Source organism: Mauremys mutica, chromosome 4, assembly GCF_020497125.1.
Source record: "Mauremys mutica isolate MM-2020 ecotype Southern chromosome 4, ASM2049712v1, whole genome shotgun sequence".
NCBI classification, from domain to species: domain Eukaryota; kingdom Metazoa; phylum Chordata; order Testudines; family Geoemydidae; genus Mauremys; species Mauremys mutica.
This window is the reverse complement of record NC_059075.1, coordinates 7,562,115-7,580,090: the sequence shown is the minus strand read 5'-3', so window position 1 is coordinate 7,580,090 and position 17,976 is coordinate 7,562,115. Positions and strand designations below refer to the sequence as shown.

Genomic DNA, 17,976 nt, shown 5'->3' with positions numbered 1-17,976 from the left:
ATCATTGGAGATTTTAAAGAACATGTTGGACAAACTCATATCAGGGACAATCTAGGATTATCTGGTTCTGCCTCAGCACAGGGGGCTGGACTTGGTGACTTCTTGACGTCTCTTCCAGACCTATATTGCTATGATTCTGTGATTATCCACTGGACTAGTACACTTTGTATCACTATATAGTTTTTGTGTAGGGCCTACAGTAAATACCACATGGGGGGGGAGTCTAAAATATATATATTCATTGCAAGAATGTAGAACTCTATATGAATCTTAGGGTATGTCTACACTTACCTGCCGGTTCGACGCGGAGAGTTCGACTTTTTGGAGTTCGAACTATCGCGTCTGATCTAGACGCGATAGTTCGAACTCCGGAAGCGCCGCGGTCGACTCCGGTACTCCACCTCGGCAGAACGAGTTGGCGGAGTCGACGGGGGAGCCGCGGAGTTCGACCCCGCCGCGTGTGGACGGGTGAGTTGTTCGAATTAGGGTACTTCGAATTCAGCTACGCTATTCACGTAGCTGAATTTGCATACCCTAGTTCGACCCCCCTTCTTAGTGTAGACCAGGCCTTACTTTTTTCATCCAACACATTGGCAGTGCCCCAGTCAGTAAGTGCTTCAAGTTATAAAAGTCAGAGGATGCAAAGGTTGCAAGCAGGGCTGGCTCCAGGCACCAGCCCAGCAAGCAGCTGCTTGGGGCGGCCAATGGAGAGGGGCGGCACATACCGGTCTTCGGCAGTGGGTCCCTCACTCCCTCTCAGAGTGAAGGACCAGCTGCCAAATTGCCACCGAAGAGTGGAGCGGCGGCGGTAGAGCTGCAGATCGTGATCATGGCTTCTTTTTTTTTCTGCTTGGGGCAGCAAAAAACCTGGAGCCAGCCCTGGTTGCAAGACACTTTTAAAATTCCACTTTTATTCTCTGCGTTTTGAAACAATTCGTTTCCTCCCTACTCCAGACCCTATGGGTTTCTTCACCCAGTAAATCAATGCAGTACAAGGCTATTTATAGGGAATCTTACTATACAAGCATTTCAAGGTGCGGTGTTTTGCAATAATATCTAGAGGAAATTAACACAGCTCAGTGACAAGATAGAAGGAAAACTGTTAACATTATTTTGCAAATGCTCACCAAGGGAGCTTTCCTGAGAAACTCTAGTAAAGTGTTCTGTTGTGTCTAACACCAGACTGCATGTACCCACTAAGGAGAGATTCACACATACACACATACAGGGTCTGTGTGTGCTTCCAGCTAAGATTCAGGCTGAGACCTTTGTAGTCCCTATGAACACTTCTAACAGGGGAGCCCAAGAGACCTCTTTCCCAGAGACTGCAAGACTTGTACCGAGCTTGTCCCAGCTCCAGTGTCTGAAAACAAGGGGGAATAATGGAGAGAGACACTCCTGCCCCGGTGGAGTACGTCACCTTCTCTGGATGGTGCTGTAGCATCCCTACCAGAGGGGATTGTTAGGCCTTGCTCATAAAGAGACTTATGAAGAGCCGATTGTGTTGCCTTGGCAATGCACCAGATTATCACTTTTTCCCCTGCCCAATCAGGGGCACCGTTTCACATTTTGGTGGTGGTGGTGGGGGGATTTTAATTGTGATTCCAGGGGCTACTTCGGCACCTGAAAACTGTAGGGTTGGTTGTTGGGGTTTTTTTTCAGATAATAACTTAGAAATTAGTTCATAGGAACACTGCATCTAATTCATATATATATATAAAAGAGAAATAAATATTAGACCCACTCAGCTCTAATACTAACACATTCTCACATCCTGTATCAAGTCACTTAAGGAACACTGGTTAGGTTTAAAATTTTAATGTATATTCTTACTTTGTTACTAACTCTTGATACAACAATTGAAACAATTGTAAAAAATCTAGATGATTTTCTATCAGTCATCCAGATCTTTCTACAATTGTTTCAACTGTTGTTCTTGCAGTTCACCAAGCCTGGAATAGATCATTTAACTTTGGAAACATCCTACTAGGGCAAGGCCCCGTGAGTTTATACTGCACCTGCCTGGGGCTCTAGGGGTGTCACCTCACTACCAAATAATAGACTAGAAACGGACCTTAAACAGGAGTGAAACTGAACTTTCACAGTATTGCCAACCCCAAATGTTCCAAACTCATGAATCAGGCTCACCAGAAATCATGAGATTGGCTTTAAAACCAATCTGTAAAAATAACAGATTGGGGATTCTTTTTATTTGCCTTCTGCTTTTTGTGCCTTTAGGGGTCACATTTTGAAGCTTTCTCCACAGCCACGAGGACTAGAAAGTTCCTTTTTCTTTAAGAATGAAGGCTGAAATCAGATATCCACTTGACTCCAGGAGCTGGGGCTTTAAAGAAAACAATAATTAGCATGAAACTCATGACAAAATCATGAGAGTTGGCAACACTGCTTTCACTTCTGTGTAAAGGCTAGTTACTTTCCAGAGGGCTCTTAAACACAACACTGCAGTGATTGAGTTCCAGTTTTCATAGGAAAATATTTAAAACCAAACACCGAGAAAATTCCACATTTTAAAGTTGAGAAAAAAATTGAGGCTTCTGAGGTATATCAGGGCCACTGCAGGCAGGAAAAGAAGATAAACAGGAACAGGAGCTCTGGGCAGCTTTTCAACTTGAAAATTGGAGGGTGAAATCTTCTAGCCGTTACTCCAGTAAAATGTCTATTGCCATCAGCACCTCCACTCATAGATATTAACATGTGCTTAATAACTTTACACTTCATACTTAAATATCTGAGCCATCTTATTCCAGGCTACACATTTTACACACATTGGCTCAGGGACTGCATTTTCTGGCATATTCTGAACAGTGCTTGTTACTGAAATTGCGCCAGCTAGTAAGCTTAGGGAGGACTAATGACCCACCAAAGTTTGGCAGAAAGCAGCACATTTATTATACTGATAGCTAAGTTCAAAAGAGTGTGTCACACTCATACTCGCATACTCACGCTCCCAGGACAGGCACGACACTGGAGATGTCAGGATTCTTCAAGGTAAGTGTCCCACAGCACAGCGATGGACGGTGCGATGAAGTTAAGTCTTCCCGAGGCACGATGGAATGCAATGCGGCGAACCACTGGCCAGGCAGTCCATGCAAAGGGCTTTCACGAGAGGTACAATCTTGTAAGTGCACTCCTGAGCACATGGCCCCTTCCCCTTTTAAGGACCTGCTCCTCATGGCCTGCAACTAGACATGACATGGCTGCATCTGGTTGGTCACACTCCACCTCGGACAGTGTCCATGCATTGGGTGTGTGATCGCTGCCTAATCAGAGTATCATGACCTGCGACTAGAAAGGACGTGGCCACGTCTGGTTGGTTCAACTCCACTTCGGGCAGTGTCCATGCAGTGTCCCTGCATTGGGCGTGTGATCGCTGCCTAATTAGAGTCCCAGACACCTTGTCTACCTGGGGGCTCTTCTGATCTTCCAGCTGCTCAAGCAGCCCATTCATCCCACAAGCATTCCAGGGGGGAGGGGAAGGGGGGAAGCCACGTCACAGGTATTCAGAGAGGGAGAGGAGACAAAAGACAAATTTAACACCATTAATTTGGGCTTGAATAGGGACTGGGAGTGGCCGGCTCACTACAAAAGCAGCTTCCCCCTCCTGGAATTGACACCTCCCCATCCATTATTGGGAGTGGACCACATCCACCCTGATCGAATTGGCCCTGTCAACGATGGTTCTCCGCTTGTGAGGTAACTCCCGCCTCTTCGTGTGTCACTATAATATGACACGGGCACCCCGGGGCCCCAGCCGAGCCAGGGGCCGGAGTGTGCAGGGCGCTGTACAGGCAGAGCCAGTCCCTGCCCCCCAGAATGGTACAGTCCTCGTCCAGCGCTGGGAAACTGAGGCCCCGGAGGGATCCAGCGCGGGGGCTGCTGGGAACGGAGCCACACACTCCCCTGACGCCCGGCGTCCCCCACACCCGCCAGGAGCCGCCGCCGCCTCCCCTCGTCCCGCAGCGCCCCCCGCGCTCTGCCTGGGCGGAGCCCGGCGGGCGGGCCGAGCCAATGGGGCGGCGGGGCGGAGCCGGGCGGGCGGAGCCAGCCAATGGCGCGCGAGGGGCGGGCGGGCCGAGCCAATGGGGCGGCGGGCTGGCGGGCGGCGCGGCGCGGCGCGGCCGGCAGTGGAGCCGCGCGCCGGGCAGGCAGGCAGGCAGGCAGGCGGCTGGGCGCTCGCTGGCCAGGGTGCTGCCGCCGCCGCCGGGGCGCTGCGCAGAGACCCCCCCCCCCCGCGCCCGGTTCCTTCCCGCCGCCGCCGCCGCCGCCCATGGACGAGATGGAAGAGGAGCTGAAATGCCCCGTGTGCGGCTCCTTCTACCGCGAGCCGCTGATCCTGCCCTGCTCGCACAGCCTCTGCCAGGCCTGCGCCCGCCACATCCTGGTGCAGACGCCCGAGGCCGAGTCCCCGCAGAGCCGCCGGGCCTCGGGCGTCTCCGACTACGACTACCTGGACCTGGACAAGATGAGCCTGTACAGCGAGGCGGACAGCGGCTACGGCTCCTACGGCGGCTTCGCCAGCGCGCCCACCACCCCGTGCCAGAAATCCCCCAACGGGGTGCGGGTCTTCCCCCCCGCCGCGCCGCCGCCGCCCCACCTGCCCCCGGCCGCCCTGGCCCCCGTGCCCCGCAACGCCTGCCTCACCTGCCCGCAGTGCCACCGCAGCCTGATCCTGGACGAGCGGGGGCTGCGCGGCTTCCCCAAGAACCGGGTGCTGGAGGGGGTGATCGACCGCTACCAGCAGAGCAAGGCGGCCGCGCTGCGCTGCCAGCTCTGCGAGAAGGCGCCCAAGGAGGCCACGGCGATGTGCGAGCAGTGCGACGTCTTCTACTGCGAGCCCTGCCGCCTGCGCTGCCACCCGCCCCGGGGCCCGCTGGCCAAGCACCGCCTGGTGCCGCCGGCCCAGGGCCGGGTGAGCCGCCGGCTCAGCCCCCGCAAGATCTCCACCTGCACGGACCACGAGCTGGAGAACCACAGCATGTACTGCGTGCAGTGCAAGGCGCCCGTGTGCTACCAGTGCCTGGAGGAGGGCAAGCACTCCAGCCACGAGGTCAAGGCCCTGGGCGCCATGTGGAAGCTGCACAAGGTGGGTGCTGCCGCCGGAGCTGGCAAAGGGCTGCTCGGGAGGGGGCTGGGGGGGGTCTGTCTGTCGCTGTTTGGTAGCGCCCATCCCCGGGGTGTCTGGGCACCGGCATGCTCGGTGCCCCCTCTCCCTTGCTAGCCCAAGCGCTGTGAACCGGGGCCTTTTCCTTTCTGAAATGGGGAGAACATGGTGTGTGTGTGGGGGGGGGGGGTTGACCCCAATGCAATTCTTGCACATCCTCCATAAGCCCCCAGGCTGGTGCTGCCTGCAGTCATTCGCCCTTCCCCAGGCTCCCATAGACTTCAGAGAGGGTTTTGGCTAAGGACGGGGTTGGCACAGCGTAGGGCGTGCGGATGAATCTGCTCAGAGCACAGGCCAGGCAGGTAACAGGGCATGAGGGTTTGCAAAGGGCGAGCGGTGCCGGCCTCCTGGGGCACAGAGTGCCGGGGCTTGATGCCGTGTTGCTGATGAAGGGCTGTGTGTGGGCTGAGCATCACTGTGTGCCCTGAGTCATCTAGAGGTGGCGGGAGGTGAGGAGGAAGGTTGGGAGTGGGTAGGCAGCTCCCCGGCTACATGCTTTACTGAATACTGATCAGCTGCTTTCTTGCACTCTGCCACTTCATAATGCACCTTCTTTGCCAAAGGGCAGGTTAGGAGACTCCTGTAATGAAGCAGAATAATGCGAGGGGGCTGCGATTCCCACTCCTCTCTCCATGCTGAGAAATTCATTTTTAATCCAGGACTGAGCTGCAGAGTTGGCAATTTCCCGGGAAAAACTAGTTGAGGCCACGGAGCTGGTAAATACCGGTTTAAACCCCGAACCTGGGGTTTTATTAGACTACATGAATGAACATGACTGAAAAATAGTTAGCAAACTGATACTAGATTTGCAATAATCTAGTGTGCTAGATTTCTAATGAAAGGGAATTAAATAAAACAAAAAAGAGCCTCTGCTTAAAGCTGGGAGCTGTTTACTTCAAAGAGAACCTTCTGAATCTGGGAGTTCCCCTTCTGTGTTTAGCAGTGAAGATTACCTGTTTGTTTAGTAAACAAAGAAAGGGGATTCCCAGATTGAGAAGATTCTCTCTGAGGTAAACTGGCAAACATACTGTCCAGGCTAAACTCTGTGAGTACCGTGACTCACGTTGAAATATTTCAAGATGTGCAAAGGTGGAAGACCGCTTGACCCAATTCATGGTTATTTTGAGAGAGTTCGTGAAGGTGGCACAGAGAGTCTTAGATGCCGAAATTGTAAAGAAAAAGTGAGTGGGAAGGTGGACCGTATGAGAAAACTTTTTGCAAAATGCAGCGAAAAGAACAAAGACGCGCTGGAACCACTGACTTTGGCTAAACGTGTGCGAGTATTAGAATCAGCTGCTAAGGACGAAGGTACTGACAATTCTCCACTGTCACTGCCAAGCACATTGAAAGAAAGCCAGATCCAGGTCGGCCAAAGACAACGAGGAAGTGCCACGGTTTTTCATCCACGAAGGCATATGTTGGTAACAAAACCAACCCCAGAACTGAAACGAGAGATTTGAAAATTGCAGATTTCTTTTTCTGGCTGTAATATTCCCTTTTCTGTTATTGAGCATCCAACATTTCAAGAAATGATCTTCCTAAGGCCAGGCTACGAAGCACCCAGTCGAAAGCAGGTGGCAGGTGAACTGTTAGACACAGTTAGTGATGGCTTAGGGTGGACACACGCAATGAATTACATGAATTAATACTAGATGGCTGGAGTAATGTGCACAGTGACCCAGTGATAGCGAACTGGGTGCAGATAGGGAAAACTGTGGTTTATGTATCAGCAGTTGATAGTGGAAGCAATAAGGCGACTGCAAAGTGCTGTGCTACACTGGCAAGAGAAGCCAAGGAGTTAGCCAATGAAATGCCTGGTTGTATTGTTAACAGCTACCTGATAAAGAATCCTGTGGCACCTTATAGACTAACAGACGTTTTGCAGCATGAGCTTTCGTGGGTGAATACCCACTTCATCGGATGCAAGTGGGTATTCACCCACGAAAGCTCATGCTGCAAAACGTCTGTTAGTCTATAAGGTGCCACAGGATTCTTTGCTGCTTCTACAGAACCAGACTAACACGGCTACCCCTCTGATACTTAGCTACCTGACAGACAATGAGAGAATGATGCAAAGTATGAGAAGTGATTTGGAACTAGATGACGACACATTGGTTACGTATGGATGTGCATCACACTAGCTCAATCTACTTGGACAAGACCTTACCCCAAGTGCTTTGATGACACGTGTTGTAGATTTACAAAAGTATTTTCATCACCACCATCAGCCTGCAGCCTGGTTAAAAGAATGCCAAGGATCTGTACAACCCCAAATCCCTGGTGACACACAGTGGAACAGTCAAATAACATGCCTGGAAACATACATTAAAAATCGGCTGCATTATCTCAGGATTGTGAGTGCTCATGAGGCAGAACTTGAAGAGAAAGTGGTCAGTATAATTAATAATCAAGGGATTTACCAAGAAGCAAAGAACTTGATCAGTCAGTTGAAACCAGTTGCGTGGCACTTGACACACTCCAAAGGAACACATCAGCAATTGCTGTTGCATGCGAAATATGGTTGGATCAACTGATAAATGAAGATCTTGCAGCACACAAAGCAAAAGTACAAAAGAGATTTCATGAGGCCATTACTCCTGTACACATGTTGGCCAACCTCCTTCATCCAAAATATGCAGGAAAGAAATTGTCAGCTGAACAAGAAGAAATTGCCAGGCAGTGGTTGCTCAGCAAAAATCCCAACTTTCTACCATATTTACTAGCATTTAAAATAGAAGAAATTCCATATCCAAAATCAATGTTTTCATCCACTATCAGGGAAAAAGTTCCCCCTGTAATTTGAAGAATACTGATATTCCATCTGACTTCATAGAACTGGTGATGCAGTTGCATCAGTGTCCAGCAAATTGAATGGGCATAGAACGAATCTTTTCAAACGTTGGATACATCCATTCAAAACTGAGGAATAGGGTGGTCTATCCGCTACATCAAAGTTGGTCTTCTGCCACAGAATGCTGTGTGGCCAAAAGGACCTGGAGTGGTAATCTGCAACTCTGCATGTTTCTGATTGCTTCTTCAAGCCCACAACTCTGCATTATTGTTATTTTCATGTTTTTGATTATTGTTTATATAATAATATTGAAAACTGACATCTGAGTCATGACACCTATAACTTCCTTAAGAAAATACCAAACTGAAATGTACACAGACATACTGATGGTCAGGATTATAATCATATATATTAAGTATGTCCACTGCAGTTTAGCTTTTTCTTTGCACAACCCTAAATTAATCTAAAGCCATATGTAACCACAATTAGAATAGGTAACTAAAACTAAATGTAATGTCGTGTGCATTAACAAAACAGTCTTTAAAATAGAAAATGCCTTAAATGGGAACTAACTAGGTTTTCCTGGAGCGATAAAAAACCATGATTTGGCCTGGTAAATCCATCGCTGGTAAATACCATATCATGCATGCTCAGATGCATATTGGTGACCTCCCATCTAAGGTAACTAGGGCAGAAGTGACTTGGATGTCAGCAGACAGGGCTCACTGAAATGTGTGTTCTGATGAAACATGAAAGCACAGCCTCATTACTTGGGCTAACATTGAAATAATTGCCCCTCTGTAATAAACAGGAGCTGGAGGGCGGGGCACATTGGAAGGAGTAGGTGGAAAATCCATGATGTAAGAGATATTGACATGTGGGCCTGTCTCTCCCAACCCCTAATGAAATAATTTTGCAGGAACATCTTCATTTATTCACATTGTGTTTTGACACAACATATGGAGGCAAACAGCCCTGTGGAGAATATACCAGGACTGCCGCGCTGTAATTCCGTCCTCTGTTTAAATTGGGCATGGGGGGGCGTTCTCCATACTGACAGGCTGTCACTTCGCTTGACAGCTGTGCTATTCCAAATGGAAAAGGAATTAAAGGCTTGTGCTACACTAGGCAGTATTGTACGTGTGTTCGAAAGAGGGTTGTTCCTCTGGCATTTAAAGAGCTGCAGTGTTGCTACATCGGGGTTGCAATGGCTGCATTGTAAGTACAATATTAGACTTGGAAGGATAAGATTTTGACTGGTAAATGTCAGTTAACGTCGATTTCACTATACACACACAAACCGACAAAAAGTATTTCCATCAATAATCAAAATTTACAGATAGGCAGAGTAAGAAAACTGCTGCCTGAGAACTATTAGAGTTTGGCTGAAGGATATTTACATTGTTTATTTGGACATAGGATGTTGTGTTTATATTTCAATGGTTAGAAAGCTTTAACTTGTTGAATTGCAACATCTACTGTCATAAATCACTGTTGTTTGGCCCCTTCATTGCCTGATGTTCCCTGTCTCCCCATAATTTCCTTCAACTGTGGGCATTTAAATCTATGAAAATAGGGGGAAATGTTTAAAAATAAACATTGATATTATCCTTCAAAATGATAGAAAAATAAATAATAAAGATGTAATATTATTGATAGCAGCTAGTAGTTTTCACACTGATCTTCTGATGTCTATATCATCCTGCTGCTGCATCTCACAGCCTAACATATTGACCTACTAATGAAACTCACGTGCATATTGTGGTCCATCAGTGTGTTAACATGACATGAGCCCTAAATGACTGTGAGTGTTGTGCTGTGTTTTACAATGGGTGGGAGAAACAGCTGTTTCCCACTGAGGAGCATGTCTATTAATTTATCAAGAGCATCCTATTTTCACATGGAGGACCCTTCGGGACCAGATCTTCAGCTGGGGTAAATCAGTATATCTCCTTTGAAGTCAAGGGACCGATGCTGATACACAGTAGTGGAGGACCTTACCCACCAAATCATGCATGTAAATGTCTCCAAAACAATGGAGCATCATGGGTAAGAGGTGTTTTCATTATGGTTTGTTGGTGAGCACTGGAATGGGTTACCTAGGGAGGTGGTGGAATCTCCTTCCTTAGAGGTTTTTAAGGTCAGGCTTGACAAAGCCCTGGCTGGGATGATTTAGTTGGGGATTGGTCCTGCTTTGAGCAGAGGGTTGGACTAGATGACCTCCTGAGGCCCCTTCCAACCCTGATATTCTATGAGTCTATCCCAGTTAACCCCTTATCTTCTGGTGGTCTTTAGCTCTGATGCAGCAAAGCGCTTAATTATGTGCTTAAGTTTAAGCACACGAGCAGTCCTGGTGATTTTAAAGTTAAGCACACACAAACATGCTTTGGGGCTTTTGTTCTCTTGATTAGGCTTGGCTTTTCTAGTATATCTTCATTTTTATTGTCTTGTTAAAATAAAATTCTAGTGGAGAATTCTTGCTCTGTAAAGTCTTGTCTTCAGTGCCGCATGGGCACACACAATTAAATTTTAATGCCATTTGAGGTTATCATTTCTCATTCACATTTCCTCTTCTCCTGGAGAATTGAATCTGAATGTTAAATCGTGCTCTCTCCTGAGTCGTCATAAGTTTCGGCAGGTATTTGAAGGGCTTGCTGAGATGCCTGCAGTGACCGAGAGGGGGTTAGTGTTATTTTCTGCTGGGGATATGTTAGGGCAGGAGGGGATCATCTGTTAGCTGGCATTTGAATGGGGTATGGTTGTGTAATTGAATTTATGACCGAGAAGCCAGAGCATGAGTCGGTGCCTTTGAGATTTCATACATCAAAATAAATAACACCAACTATTTACGCATAGGGCACACCTGTGCTGCAGCTGGGAGGTGTAATTCCCAGCATGGATAGACATACGTGCGCTAGCTCTGCTCCAGCTAGCGTGCTAAAAATAGCCCCCTGAGTATGTACCTAGGATTTCAGCTGGGCTTGTACTCAAGCAGCTGTCCCGAGCTGCTGCCCACGCCTCCGCAGCCACACTGCTATTTTCAGTGCACTAGAGTTAGCATGTGTACGCTTCCCCGAGCTGGGAATTACACCGCCCAGCTGCAGTATAGTCATAGCCTGAGGTCTGATCCTGCAGGGAGGCTACGTGCCTCTGGGAAGGTACCAAGTGGCCTCTAGATGTCCCTTCCAGGGGACCCTCCCAGGATCAGGCCCTTAAATGCAACCAAGCCTGGCTAAAAGAGCTACTTTCAAAAACTGAGAAATATTGTTCCTATTTGCCGAGTCATTTTGCAGTGATAGAGATGGATTGTTGGCTCAAATGCCACCCTGAAGCTTGCAAAAAGGAATGACAGAGCTTGCCTGTACATTGTGAACCACCTTATAGAATGGTTACATGCAACATATACTTTGAGCTACATTTTTATCATTAATTTTAATAAAAGATGAACATGATCATTGGTTAAATCTGTGCTGAACGAAGAATGCCTAGAAAGCAATGTTTATATATTGATACGTGACTGCCCGTGCAATTGCTGTTAAATACAGTATGCTTTACTTAGGAATGAGACCATTCAACTCCCTCTGTACAGTTCGTTAACAAGTGACCCCGTTTTTCACCATCCAGTGAAAGTGGGCTGAGTGTATCATTCTCTCAGATGATTATTTCAAAACATTAGCTGCATTGGGGCACATTTAACCATAGATATTTCAGAGAGCAGTGATTTTGAAAGTGCACACAGATAAAGAGAGAAATCCTTTTCTTAGCTGTCCTGTTTTCTACGGCAGCTGTTGAAAACGCCTTCATGCGAACATAGAGGAAAATGGCTTTATGGTCTGAAACATCCTCATTTTAAAAATATACAAAAATTGCTCTCTGGACTTTCTCTGGAGACAAACCTGATTACTTGTTCTGTCAAAGGGAAAACCACAACCTGGGTTTAAATCCTATATTCCTTGCACATCCCAAGCTCCTCTTGATCTCAGTGAGAAATCTGAGAGTATAATGTTTGTTATTAATTATTATTATTTTATTTATTATTAATCGTGTTTATTACAGCAGTGCCTGAGGGTCAGCCAAGCATGGGGGCCCATTGTACTGTTCAGACAGAGGAGTAGGTGGTCCCTGCCCTGAAGAGCTTACAGTCTAAATAGACAAGACAGACACACACTATAAAGGCTATACCACAAGAATGGCAGCCCAGACTTTTGCTGAGGATTAAATAGGTTTACAGGTTTTCTGTGATGGCCACTGAAAAGGCCGTGGCATGGTTAGTTCTGTCTCTCTAAGAGTTTTAGCCTGCTGCCCATCACTGTAGTATCAACAGCAATAGCAAAATCCCTAGTGGACTCAATGAGGTCACTGGCACTTCTTCCTTTTTTGGGATAAAAACTCTGCTTGGGGTTATGTTTTTTGTTTTTGCGTTTTTAGATGTACTTGTGTTGATTTGTTTCAGTGTTGTTTGGGGGCATTATTCTGGTTGCTAGGGGTTTATTGGGTAGTAATGTCATTGTCAGGAGTGTAATTTGTCTGGTGGAAAGATCTGTTATGTGTTAGCCCTAGTCCCGAATGCCCCATCACAACCCACATTAATGCAACCCAGAGATTTGTTTTTCATCTTTTGTACAATTAAGGGATTCAGCTACCCTGACATAGCATGCAAGAAACTGCCACAGGAGATCATTGAAATATTTGATGAGTCACTTGCAGCGCAAATTCACTGGCATCCGGATCATATTTTATGGCTTTTTCACAAACACAGTCATGTGCAACAAATCAGGATACACACACAACTGGCAGAAAGAAAGATACAGGAAGGAAATTGGAAGAAAAAAGGGGGCTTTTGTGGCAGACCCTTGCTGCATGGCTAGCCGCAGTTCTGTTCCTGCTGCTGGAATTAGAAATCTCACCGCTGGCTTGCAGCAGTGATCTTTTGGGGTAGGCTGGGCTGAAATTTCAATCGGCACCCTTGGACTTAGCACATGCAGAAGTAGGAGGCCCTTTCAGGGTCTAGTGTGTTTCTGAGGTATCAAGAACAGCAGAAAGGAACTAAGACAGAGGTACAGCAGAGATCAAATTAGATGTCAGGTGTCTTGTCACATCCCCTCCTATGGATTCCACACACGCTTTTTGTTGATTCGTTGGTTTTTAATAGTGCAAGCTAAGCAGCTTAACAAACACAGCCAACGTATGCTATGAGTTGGGTACCTGAATACACCATGCTACTTCCCCAGCCATTCAGGCACATCAACGTGGGCTTATCTTCTTCTTCTCCATCATCTCTTTCTTCCTGATGTGACTTGGCATCTGAGGATCATCTCTGTAAGACCATAAGATCATAGGATGGGAAGGGATTGCCTGGTCATGCAGTCCAGTCCCAGCTATCAAGGGCAAACTTAGGGAAGGGAGGGAAGGAGGAATAGCACAGTGGTTTGAGCATTGGCCTGCTAAACCCAGGATTATGAGTTCAATCCTTGAGGGGGCCACCTAGGGCAAAAATGTCTGGGGCTTGGCTCTGCTTTGAGCAGGGGGTTGGACTAGATGACCTCCTGAGGTCCCTTCCAACCCTGAGATTGTCTGATATCATCCCATTCATAAATTTATCAAGCTCCATCTTAAAACCAGTTAGAGTTTCCTGCCCCCATGCCTCTTATGGGGAGGCCGTTCCAGAACTTCACTCCTCTGCCAATTAGAAACCTGATTTCCAGCCTAATTTACTCATGGTCTATTTATTCCCATTTGTTCTTCTGCCGACATTGTTCTTTAGCTGAAACAGCTTTTCTCCCTCCCTGATGTATTCTGACGACTGCCTCATTCAGGTGTAACATCGCTCACAAGTGAGATAGACCTGCTGACAGGAGCCCCCCACCACCCGGATGAACCAAATGTTTCCCCCTTTACTGATGCTGAGCGGCACCGTGCTCTGTGGGCAGAGCCTCTGAGTTCAAGCCAGTATTGAGAGCTGGCATTTCTAACCTACCCAGAGATTTCTGCAATGGGCTTTTAGAATCGCATTTTCTCTATGTAGCTGTTTGAACAGTTTTCCCTAGAAAACTAAGCAAGAGCTCTGAATTTAGATGCAGGCTCAGTTTTAATGGAACAAGAGGTAACACCCTTCTTCCCCTGAGGGTGAGGGGTGGAGCATCAGGAAGGATGGGCTGTCATTTTTTCCACATCTATCTCTTTAAAATTGCTTTTGCGTTTTTAACCAATAGATCTTGAACGGGACCAAAGTCTACCCATGACTCTGAAAACAGAGCAGATTAGGAGACTGATCCAATTCCCAGTGGACTCAGTGAAAAGACTCCTATTGATTTCAGTGGAAGCTGGATTGGGCCCTAGATTATAGGTTTCAAGTGGGATTTTAAATGGTGATGGGCCTTGTACTGGTTGATCTGCCCTGGAGAGAATTTCACCTCCCAAAACATGTCCATGGTAGCCCTCTTGCCTGATGGTGGATCTTTGCCACTGCATCATCTGGGGAATCTCAGGTCATGGCAATTTTAATGGCTCACAGTAGCAAAACAAGGGCTCCACAGGTGACACCCCAATCGTTAATAGGCTGTTAGTAGGGAGAGGCTAATTGACTAATGTGTGATCTGGATATCTGTTGATCCAGGATGGTGTTGGAACAGATGAGGCAAGTGATGCAAAGAAGAGATAATGTTTTCTGAGTCATGAAATGAAAGTTATTGTGAGCTTAATTTTGTGCCTTCTGCTCCGCACATCTGCACAAATAGAAAGTGAATAATGCCGCCTACACACTAGTATCGGCCTTAGGGACAGTAAGATTCTGAGCAGGCAGCAGAGTCAAGGTACTGAATGGAAGACAGCATTATTAATTAACTTGCTTGCCTGGCCCAGCTTTATGTCATCTGCTGGAGAAAGAAGCTTTTGTAGATAACACTTTCTTGTGACATATAGTTGCCCGACTGTAGAGGGATTCCTTTAACACATGATGCTCACGGGAAAGATCCGAGGAGTTGCTTTGCAGACGAAGCTTTATTTGCATTTGCAAAGTAAAGTATTCGCTGTTAAAACAAGAGTGGCTAGAATCTGCACTTTCCCAAGCCTGCGCATTTTACTAGCATCCCAGGGTATGGCTACACTTACGGTTTGCAGCGCTGGTAGTTTGCAGCGCTGGTCATCCAGCTGTGTAGGAGCAGCGCTGGTGTGTGGCCACACTCACAGCTACCAGCGCTGGTGTGTGGCCACATTTGCAGCATTAGCAGCGCTGCTGGGAGTGATGCATTATGGGCAGCTATCCCAGCATTCAAGTGGCCGCAACATGCTTTTCAAAAGAGGGGGGTGGAGTGGGGTCTAGTGTGACAAGGAGCGGGGGGAGAGAGAGAGTGGATTTTTGGAGCCAACACTGTGTGTTTAGCTTCCTGACTTGAAAAATCAGAACATGTTTCCAACCCCTTAGTCTTAACTCTTAATTGCAAACAGCATGCAGCCAACACGACTCCCCGCTGTTTCATTCACTCCCTGCCTGCAATCTCATTTGATTGTTTACAGCCAGGTACAGATGATCACAGCAAACAGGAGCTCTGTTTGTTTTTTAGATAAGCGGCAACGGAGCTCCGATCGGAGCTCGTTCACAACAAAACAAAGAGAGGCTGCATAACAAAACAAAGAGAGTAATTTATAAAAGCATTCTGGGATACACCTTATACCCTGGAGGCCAATCACAGCGCTGGTGTGTGGCCACACTTGATGACCAGCGCTGCAGCACCAGCGCTGGAATCCTTATTCCCCATGCCGAGTGAGGTGTACGGCCAGCGCTGCAGCCAGGGAGTTGCAGCGCTGGAAGTGTCCTGCAGGTGTGGCCACTTACTAATTGCAGCACTGGTGGAGGCTTTCCAGTGTTGCAAATCGCCAGTGTAGCCATACCCCCAGTGTTCTTTCTCCACAGCCTCTTCATTCTTGCTTCCCAATGGCTAACTTCATTCCCGATCCCTTCATTTTTCTTTCTAATTCCTGGAGGCAGATGCTCAGCTGATGGAAATGAGCGCAGATCCTTAGAAATCAAAGTGAGGCCAACGTTTCATTAAGGTCAATAGAGTTACATCAGTTTACATCAGCTGAGGATCTAGCCCCGATGGTCTTTAGTCTTGCTTTGCATAAATGTTTATTTATAGGATGGCTTTCTGTCAAGTGTTTTTTTTTCCAGCTATGCTGCAGTTAACAGAATAATATGCAATCCGGAATAGCTAATTAATCAAAACTAATTTAATACATCGTTTTACAGCACATTCGGGAGGACTTTGTGCTGCATTGGATGCTAGTATAAGTCCTTCCAAACACTTGCAAATGAAAATGGACTCATAACTTCAGCTCGTGTAAATCAGCACAGCTCCACTGACCTGAGTGGTGAGTCCTAAAACAAGTTGATTTCAGTGGAGTTCTGCTGAGTTACACCAGATGAATATCTAGGACCAGATTTCTAAAGGTCTTCAGGTGCCTAAAGATGCAGATAGGTGCCTAGTGGCCAATGGGAGTTAGGTGCCTACACGCTCTGGAAAATCCCACTAGATGCCTATCTGCATTAGGCATCTAGATACCTTTTAAAATCTGGCCCAAGTTCCTTGTGTTTAATGGAAAATTAATTTCAGCCAATTCCATAAATGAGGATCCCCTCAGCCTGATTCACCTTACACTTACACTGGTGTAAATCAGGAGTAACTCAGTTGAAGTCAGTGGAGATAGACTGGTTTAAAACCAGTGTCAATGGGAGGTGAATGAGACGGCCTGTCTTTCTATTGGAAGCTGCAGTAGGTAGCAATGTGTCCTTTGATTCTCTGTATTCCAAGGATGAGAAAGCAGACCATTTAACATGCAGTGTAAACATTGCACAGGGTATTAAGTAAAAGATGTTAAGAATGAAAAAAACATAGTTTATATTTAAGCTTCACAAGGTGCACAGTAAGATCAAACAAAGAGTAGGCCGGCAGTCTTCAGCCAGGAATACGGGCCCAAGGAGATTACACTTCTGTTCCTCTGGGCTCTTTCTTCTCACTCCTCAATAAAAACCAATCCCCCATGGTTAGAGGGTCATATTTTAAATAGATCATCTCGTTTATTAATTTATATTCCCCCATTCTGGAAAGCTCCTGCCCTTTCCATCACTCTAGTTGAAATCTTGGCTGTGCATAACAGAGAAATTGTACCGTATTTCCATGACAATAACTACATGTGGTTAATCTTTTAACCAAATAAGAAGATTGTTTAAGAAACAAAAGAAAAGGACTAGTCTTTAGAGGCTGTGAACCTTCTTACAGGGCATATGCTTGCTAGACATAAGAACAAATCATTCTGAAATATTTTCATCTTTCTTAGAATGTGAAGAAACTTCTGACATCATTTGACATAACATCGTAGCATTCCCATTCAAGTTGGGTTTTTTAAAAAGTCATTTTCAAACTGGGTAACAGCTGCCTTTGAAGCAAGTGTTTTTTCTTAAAAAAAATGCCTTTTTTTCTCAAAGAGAATCATTTAAAAATGAGCCTCAGCCCCTTGTCATTACACTGTCACAACACTACACATTGTGAGGTTCTTATTATAAACATAAAATGGACAACAGTTTTGTTCCAATTTGATCATGGCTAAGCCTTCCTCTGTACTTAGGATTTTCATGTTTTCTTTGCTCTATTCCGGTTGGCAGATTGCCTTACAAACAGTCCAGCTCATCCTTACACTCATGCAAGGTATCCCCATGCAAGGAGTAGTTAACCAAACCGGACTAACACCATGCAGGTAACACTGAGGCTGACACATCTGAATTCCAGTTATAGTAAGAGATCTAAACAATTCCTATTATGTAGACATCATGAGGGGAAGGTACGAAGCTTCCTGGAAATGGAAAATATAGTTAGGCTTGGAAGAATTCCATTTTTATTCGTAAATGTCAGTAAACGTCGATTTCACAAACTGATGGAAAAAATATTTCCACCCATAATAATTGAAATTTACAGCTAGGCAAAATGAGAAAAATGCAGCTTGAGAA

The 17,976-nt window shown here is 46.4% G+C and overlaps 1 protein-coding gene across 11 annotated transcripts in view; it reads left to right on the top strand.

Annotated features, from left to right (window-relative positions):
- Window positions 1-4,246: 4,246 nt before the first annotated feature.
- The window catches only part of TRIM9 (tripartite motif containing 9), a 127,908-nt gene continuing 114,178 nt past the window's right edge, over window positions 4,247-17,976 (top strand). For all 11 annotated transcript variants that reach the window (XM_045014156.1, XM_045014154.1, XM_045014153.1 and 8 more), the window contains exon 1: window positions 4,247-5,104. In XM_045014156.1, the coding sequence (XP_044870091.1) occupies window positions 4,289-5,104 (816 nt within the window). In that variant the 5' untranslated portion in view covers window positions 4,247-4,288. The remainder of the gene's footprint in view (window positions 5,105-17,976) is intronic.